General features: G+C 29.6%; 1 protein-coding gene across 1 annotated transcript; it reads left to right on the forward strand.

The window, feature by feature from the left end:
- Positions 1–6,943: 6,943 nt before the first annotated feature.
- Positions 6,944–8,847, forward strand: LOC112720338 (aldehyde oxidase GLOX1). The gene has a single exon (XM_025771243.3). It carries the CDS (start codon positions 7,042–7,044, stop codon positions 8,701–8,703), a length of 1,662 nt encoding a protein of 553 aa, XP_025627028.1. The 5' UTR covers positions 6,944–7,041; the 3' UTR covers positions 8,704–8,847.
- The last annotated feature ends 427 nt before the right edge of the window (positions 8,848–9,274 follow it).

Consider the following 9,274-nt stretch of genomic DNA (forward strand, 5'->3'; position numbering starts at 1 on the left):
ATATACCGATAATTTAAAAAGCGTGATGAAAAATTATTGCTACGCTTTTTTCAACTTTTTATCGTGGTTTTCTTGTAGTGTTTCTCCTATCAGCAATGATTTATACTCGTAAGGAAGATTATAGAGATAAGAGTTAAAGTTATAGTCAAAGCAAATTAATTAGTTAGTTACCAATCGTGATATGCTATATATGTTGACTTCTTGATGAGTTCAGTTTGGTTTCCATTATAACTGAACTCCGCTGCACATACTATATATAGCAGCATGTACTTCTATTCATGTAACTTCTACAATAATTCAATCCATGCAATCTTTAGTATATTCCTTTCTTTTACAAACTCTCTCAACTTGTATCAAATAAATTTGTATCGATTATTTTAGATATTTGTGAAAAATTTTTATTAATTATATATTATAATTAAAAACTATCTAAATAACAATTAGGTTTCATAAAAATTCAAATTTTTATGCTTAAATTATTAAATTTATTCCGTTTAAATGAAAGAAATTACTATAATATTTTTTTCAACGGTAGCTTATGTATATTTAGATATTTTAATTATTTTATATTTTATATAATATATCTATATATATCGGTATAAATACCGTAACCACACCTATATAACATTGTACTAGGGACAGATTTTATCGTATTAAAATTGTTTTTTTAAAGAGAAAGTTGTAAGTCAATGAGTTATAATTCAAATGAAATAGTCTTCTCATATTCATTTAAGATGTTGCGAATTCGAGTATCTCTATCTTTGGTTAAGAAAAAAAAAAAAAAAGAGTTGTAAAATAAAGTATTTGAAAATTTTACTTTACATAATATTGTGGGACGTATGTTAAGATGCAAGGTGGCATGGCAATTGACTTTGTAACTCGGTTTATTAATCATTGAAGGTGCTCTTTCTCTCTGTTTCGACAAATAATTGACGACTTTCATATCTTTTTCCAGTTTGGATGTTTTTGTCACGCTATGTGCAGAGACACATGCATGATGCATGGGTCATATTATTCATATGTGTATTCACAAGCCTTAATTTTCTCGTCTCTTTTATTTTTTATTTTTTTATTCGTTTTAAAAGTAATTAAAAATTAATAATGCATTTTTTTAATTTAAATATTATGCTTTAACGGGTGAAATACGGCATTATTGGCCAAAACGGGTAATACAAAGAGTATGCAGGCGCTGCCGACACAAAATGCAAAACGCTGTTTCCGGACCTGAACGAAACTCCCTCCCATTTTGTGTTTTTAAATAAAAAAATTAGACCTTCCTAAATTGTATTTTTTATTTAATTTTAAAAAATTTTAATTTGTATTTAATTTTTTTGAATTATATTTTTTAAAAAAAAATATTTGTAATATTAAATATTTGTGAAATGTTCTTAATCTATATAAAATACCAAATTTTTCAATATTCTTGTATTTTATATTTTAATTTTCAATATATAAAAAATTTAGCCTTAATAATGTTGTACGCCAATTATTTAAGAAATCAATATTGTAAACCAATAACAAAAATTTGATAAAATATAGTAACAATTAATAAACTTTTGACATATAAGAATAAGAATTTAATTTTAATACACTGACAACGTAGTTTTATACGTGTATCTAATTACGTAACATCACATTAATAAAAATAATTATATTTTATATTAACTGCATGAATGATCATTAAAAAAATAAATATAATTATACAATAATATAAAATATTTTATACGGTTAATATATTAAAATTAAACTCATAAAAATAAAAACAAATCAAACCAAGTCAAATTTTATCGTGAAAATACCATATCTGTATTGCAGATATTTAGCTTGGTTTGTGAATCTAGGTTGTTAGCTTAGCTCCTAATTCTATAGTGAGTAGAAGCATTGATAGCAGCAAAGTTTAATCATAAGGTTAATAACTATCCTGAAGATTCGGAAGATTTGAAAAGAATAAAGAAAATTGAGGGATAAAGAGGGTAATATGCATATAAATAGAAAACTTGCACGTACCAAATCATTCATTCTCAGACCTAGCTGCTAGCTACTTCAAAGTTATATATTAACATTAATGCCGCTTATCTAGACCTTTGACTTTTGAGCAATAATAGAAAAAATAAATCAATCAGTATTAATTTAAATATAAAATAAATATAAAAATATTGGCGTAACATTCTTTTTATAGTGAAAATGAGAGTTTTTCGTGTAATGTTTTTAAGAATAAACTATCAAATTGAATGTTAAGAAAATCTAGATAAGATACTTTGGTTTTTAAAAAAATTTATTCTCTAAAAATTTTCGAAAGTTAATTTTACTGGATACATTAGTCTTTTCATGAAATAATTTATTTTAGAGTTAATATTTTTTAGAATCTAATTATTTTATAATAAAATTTTTTTAGGATTTATTTATTCAATAGGCATATTAAAATTTGATTAAAAGCAAATGAGGACCAATTTGTTCAACAAAAATAATTCTTAAAAACTTCTAAAAAACAAAAATTTATTAAAAATTAAAATAATCAATCTAAAATTAATTTTGAGACTCATTTAAATATTTATTCTTTTTCTAAATAAGCTAAGAGAACAAAGTGAAGGACAGAGTCACGGGTCACAAGACACTATTCTAAAAATTTCACTCTCTTAGCTTTAAAAATTGTCCTATATAACATGATAATTAAATTATTAGTTTTTTTTTTAACATTATGAACAATCAATCTAATACATACAAATTAAAATGATCAGATTAATTCTATATGTTCACATCCTTCATAGACCTAATAAAATAATATATGAATATTTCATAGAGATGTAAGAAAAAGAAAACTATAACTGGAGAATAATATAAATTGGTCCCTCACATCAAGCAAGAATGAGAGAACGCCTGTGTCTTGCCCATTCTGTCTTTTTCTGCACGTGCTCTTCCCCAAATATAAACGCAGATATGTAAATGAATTTTCTCACTTTTTTTTTAAGTTTTATTATAAAGATTTAATTAATTTAATTTGTATTCTAAAGATAAATTTTAAAAATATAATAATAAATATTTTTTAATATTTTTGATATATTTAATGTATTGAAAACGAAAAAATTTATTTTTATATATAATTATTTTTATAAATATTTTTTTATGTTATACTTAACCTATATTTTGAAGGTACAAATTAGCAAATTTCTTATTATAAGTATAATTTTTTATTTAGAGTACAAGTTAAAAAAATTCTTATTATAAAATATAATTTTTTGTCATTTAATATTTTTTCTCAAATATTTTTATATTTAATTTAAAAAACATATAACAAAAGATCACACTTTACAAATTAAAAAAAAAAAAAATTCATTCCTGAAAGCTATTCTGTCCCAACTTTTCCATGAGCATGATTGGGTACATGCCGGGCCAGACCGAGCTATTAATAAGCTGCAATTAGTTATTTTCACAGGATAATATAGACAAGAATACAGAGGAATGAAAAACGTTTGATTATATATTGAAACAAGAAACGCTCAAGTACACATTAACAAAAAAAATTGTTGTTTACCATCCAATTATATTTATTTTGTTTTATATAAACAATTTCAGTTTAAATTTTGTTCGTTTGAAACATTTTTGGTCTTATATTGGCCTTGCAAAATTAAAAAAGGTCATGTTTATTATTGGTCGAGTCAACATGAGTTTTAACTTTTTCAAATTATAAAATTCTTACATTTTCATAAAATGTGAATCCTATTAACTCTCGAAGAACTTCATCTTACAACTATTAATGTAGTACTCATATGAATGCCATCATAATGGTATAATAATAAGTAGTTGATATTGATATTGATATTGATATCTTTTAATCGTAGTCATTATGATATTGGAAATTGGTTCATGTGATTTAATTGATGTCTATTAATTTTTAACATTATATTGACCAAAATTAAAAGGAGTTTATATTAAGATTTGGTTTAGTATTTGAAAGTAATTTATAAATACTAATTTTTGAAACATAATTTTTGTTAAAGTTGTAATTTCTATGTTCAAAATTAATAGACATTAAATTTTTAAATGAGATAATAAATAATAAAACAATTTTAAAAATACATATATGTGAAAATGATGAATTTATTTTATTTTTTTAATTTTTTTTACATTATGTAGAAACAATCGAATAATTATTTTAAAAATGTATGCATTAAATCAAAGTAAATTTTAATCTCTAAGCCCAGTGTTCATTTTTTAAAAAAACTTTAGATCATTCACCAAAAATCTCAAAAAGAAACTATAAAACGTAAAATTACTAAATTTTAAAAAATATTTATTTTATAATAATGTTTACAAAAGAAATTTATCAAAATCTGATCGCTTAGAAATTTTATATATATATGAAAAAATTGTTAGGGCGTGAGAAACAGAAATTTTTTTTAATATGGAAGAGTGAATAGAGTTTTACGTTAATATTATAAAAAATAGAATTTTATAATATTCTGGAGGCGTTATTATGTGCAAACACAATACACAAAATACGTATTGTACTGATAATACACAGTCTGTATATTTACAATATACAATCTTTGTAATTTAATTTGCGAATTTTATAATCTCCAAAATTTTGTAAAACACCATAACTTTTAATATTAAAAAATTACATCAATTCTTATCCAATATCCAACAAAATTAACAGCGAGAAACTTATATATATTGTTGCTTTTTTCATGGTATGAAAAGCAATTTCATTTTCTGTTGTGTTATCTGCAAAGAGTGTTGAAGTGATAAACTACAAAATACGTGATAGCGACAGAATCTCCACATAACTAGGTCATTCATTCCCACATTTCATATACTTGAAATACACCAAATTTTGCCTCATATGAAAATCAATTTTTGAGGATTTGATCCCCATCACCTTTTTGCATGAAAAAATTGTAAGATTCAAGTTAGTTGTCCCATCACCTTTTTGGTGGCTACAATGACTAGCCTAGCTGCACCAATTCTTAACTTACATATCGAGTTGAGGAATGAGTTTGACTTTAGATTTGAATTTGAAGATGCTAATGACGGTGAAATCAATAAGTAGAGATGATAAATATATGAGAAGTGCTAAGTAAATAATGACCATTTTAAACAACATAAACAATCACCAATCAAATAAAAATACACTACATTCTAATTAAATATAAAATTAATTAAATATAAAATTAATTTAAATATAAAATTAATTTATTCTTTTAACCCTATTAATTCATATTGTTCACATATTATTCAAAAATATTGTTGGTTACTTATACTTTTTCTAAATATATTTTAGTCTGATTAACATTAAAATTAGAAAAAAATTCATCTAAAAAAAAAAAAATAAAAGACTCATTTTCCATGTAAAAAAAAACACACATTCTTCTTCAACCTCTCCTTGTCACGTGTCTCCCCAAAACTGGGTGGTGGATCCCCGGTGGCAATTGCTGATCAAACCCGCAAGGACCAGCAATCGTCGATGCATGAGTCCGTTACTCCCTCCACAAAAAGCATCAGAGCAGCTTCCGGAACAACCACTGGGCCGGAGATATATGGATTGAATATCCGAATCCAATTTAAAAATTGTGGATATTGATTTGATTTACAAGTATATAGATCGAATCAGATTCTATTAGTATACTATATCCGCATATATGTGGATCTATAAAAATTAAATAAGTAAATATTTATTTTTTATTTTATTTCAACTAATAATTATCATATATATTATATTATTTTATTTTTGTTATTTTAAAAAAAAATATGTTTAATAATATTTTAGGAGTAAACATATTTAAGAGGGTGAAAAAAGAGAATTTTATTGAATTTTTTAATAAAAATAAACTTTTTGAAATAATTTTATATTTTACGGATATATTCGATCTACAAATATGTGGATCGGATCCAAGCTAAAAAATACAGATATTGAATCCGATCTGATGATTTTAGTATGAATTGGATCAAAATTTTTGTCATATCCAATCCCATCTGTGTTCACCTTGACAACCTTCATCATCATCACTAACTAGTAGAGATAAAGAGACAACAGTTCGATTCAAAGCGTAACAACTTCCAAACCCGCATCGACCCTTGATTCAACTTCTGGTATACATAGTCGTTAGCAAATAGAGATGTCTATAGATCGGATTTGATTTACATATTTTTTTGAATTTGATCTAAAAATTGTAGATATGATCTTATTTGCAACGCTATCAAATAAGATTGGATCCTATTTACACACTAGTAAAATTAGATTATAGATTTTAAATAAGTATCTATATATCCAATACAAATATATTTGAAAATTCATTAAAAATAAATAAATAATATTTTTATATTTTATTTTTATTATTTAAAAAAATAAAAAAATTTATTAATTTTTTAATAAAAATAAACTTTTTCAAAATATTTTTATGTTTCGAAAGTGGAATCAAATCAAATCCAAACCCAAAAAAATACATAAATTAGATCCAATTCGTTCCAATAATTTTAGTACAGGTTGAATGAACACCCCTAACCAGAGATACCAATGCAAGAAGCCACCACGTTATTCCTCCAATTGACGTTCATATTCATTGGGACATTACCTATTTACAGCCACGGCCTACGGTAAAAGAAAAAAAATATTTACAGTGCTTAATTTCTTAGACACACCTTGAACACTAACGACTCTCCAGCTGTGAGTTTTCCATTAGATGATCAACGAATAACCACAGCTAGTAACAAAGAACTGCAGGCTACATATAAAAACATTAAATGACTTGTCGTTCTAATTTCCATACTTAGTGTTTAATGGCAGGTGTTGCAGCGAGCTGTGCATTTAGGACTGTAATTAACTAAGCTTCTCATACAACAGCAGTATACCACCCTGACCCACACGTTCACATTCCGTGTCAGATAAGTAGTTCTCTTCAACCCGCAAACCTTATCCCCCCGCTTCTATTTATATCACACCTTCCAATACCACTGCACTCACCACAACACAACACAACACACTTTTCACACCCAAACCAAGTAATCCACATAGAAACAAGAAATATTCCTAAACTCACACCAATGACTTGTGCAACGCCTTTCCAACTTCCATTTCTTATTATTCTCCTCGCCGCTGCAACCACCACCTTCTCGCCACTGCCACCTGTTGAAGCGGCTGACGGGGGCGGAGAATGGCAGCTCCTACAGAAAAACATGGGGATCGTGGCCATGCACATGCAGCTTCTCCACAACGACCATGTCGTAATCTTCGACCGCACCGACTTCGGGTTATCCAACCTCTCGTTACCCGACGGCAGATGCCGTAGAAACCCGCGAGAGATTGTCGTTAAAACCGACTGCACCGCACACTCAATCGACTACGACGTCGCTGCCAACAAGTACCGCGCCTTGTTTGTGGAAACTGACGTGTGGTGCTCCTCCGGGGCGGTGACTCCGGAAGGCACACTCATCCAAACCGGCGGCTTCAACGACGGCGACCGTGCGGTTAGGACCTTCACCCCCTGCCCGGACTGCGACTGGCGGGAGGACGTAAACGGACTGGTGGCCAGAAGATGGTACGCGACCAATCACATCTTGCCAGATGGACGGCAGATAGTAATCGGAGGAAGAAGGCAATTTAATTATGAATTTTATCCCAAGAAAGATGCCACGGCGAGAAACACATACACCTTACCCTTTCTCCTACAAACAAATGATCCAGGCGCTGAGAACAACTTGTACCCTTTCGTCTTCCTCAACGTTGATGGCAACCTTTTCATCTACGCCAACAACCGTGCTATTCTATTCAATTACCAGAAAAACACTATCGTAAGAACCTACCCTAACATCCCCGGCGGAGAGCCAAGAAGCTATCCCAGCTCCGGCTCCGCCGTGTTGCTTCCTCTCAGAAACTTGAACAAGCCGAATGTGGAGGCTGAGGTCTTAATCTGCGGCGGAGCCCCGAAAGGATCTTACCAGCAAGCTCTAGGAGGAAAGTTCCTTCCAGCTTTGGATACCTGTGGAAGGATCAAGATAACAGACGCCAATCCCAAGTGGGAAATGGAAACCATGCCTGGTGGAAGAGCCATGAACGACATGGTAATGCTCCCAAACGGCAACGTTTTGATGATCAACGGTGTATCTCAGGGAACTGCCGGTTGGGAATGTGGCCGCAACCCGGTTCTCAACCCGTATCTTTACAAGACTAATGCCCGGAACGGAGCTCGGTTCGAGTTACAGAATCCATCAAACGTTCCTAGGGTTTATCACTCCACGGCGATTTTGCTTCGCGATGGAAGAGTCTTGGTGGCTGGAAGCAACCCTCACATTGGTTACAGTTTCAACAACGTGGTTTTCCCAACGGAGTTGAGAATGGAAGCTTTTTCTCCTTCTTATTTGGAACCTCGCTTTGAAGATGTTCGTCCCAAAATCATAGCTCCTGCCTCCCAAACAAAGCTCAAGTACGGTCAGAAGCTTACAATGCGGATTGGAGTTGCAGCAGCATTGGATAAGAATTCGTTGGCGGCTACAATGGTTGCGCCACCTTTTACCACTCACTCATACTCCATGAACCAGAGGATGTTGGTGATGGAACCAAATGCCGTTAGAGATGTTGGGAAAATGACTTACGAAGTTGATGTGACTACGCCCGGTTCAGCCGTTCATGCACCACCCGGTTACTATTTACTATTCATGTGTCACCAAGATATCCCAAGCCATGGTATTTGGGTTCAGATACTGTGATTTTCACTGCCCAACGCTTTCTATTCGCTTCCTATTTCATTGTCATATATTATTATTATTTTATTTTTTTGAAAAATAAATTATTATGAAGAAATTCATCTGTGAAGTAAAAAATTTGAATGAAGTGATTTATTTATTTATTTATTTACTGGTTACAGACGTGTGGAAATTGTTTATTTGGAGGCTTTTTTATTTTTTGAATATTTTTATGAAGAATGATATATGCACACCATTTTTCTTTATATATTTTTTTATTTTATACATACACCTACCTTTTATTTGTGGTATAAAAAATAAAATTGTCTTTTAAATCCAAAAAGAAAGCGCACAGAAAAATAATGAAATAAATTTTTTTCTATTTTTATATGGGAAACTTAACTTAGATTCTTTGTGAATACTAAATAGTAATATGTTTTTCAAGGTTTTGTAAAAATATATAATTTTGTATCTTTTCAATAGATAACGTAAAGAAAAGAGCTTGTATTTTTATTTTTTATTTTTTTATCTCCAGCCGTGTAATAAATTAATTAAGTTCGTTCAAGCTTAGAAATTGAGTGATGACGTACAAAGT

This window comes from Arachis hypogaea, chromosome 11 (assembly GCF_003086295.3).
Source record: "Arachis hypogaea cultivar Tifrunner chromosome 11, arahy.Tifrunner.gnm2.J5K5, whole genome shotgun sequence".
Taxonomy (NCBI): domain Eukaryota; kingdom Viridiplantae; phylum Streptophyta; class Magnoliopsida; order Fabales; family Fabaceae; genus Arachis; species Arachis hypogaea.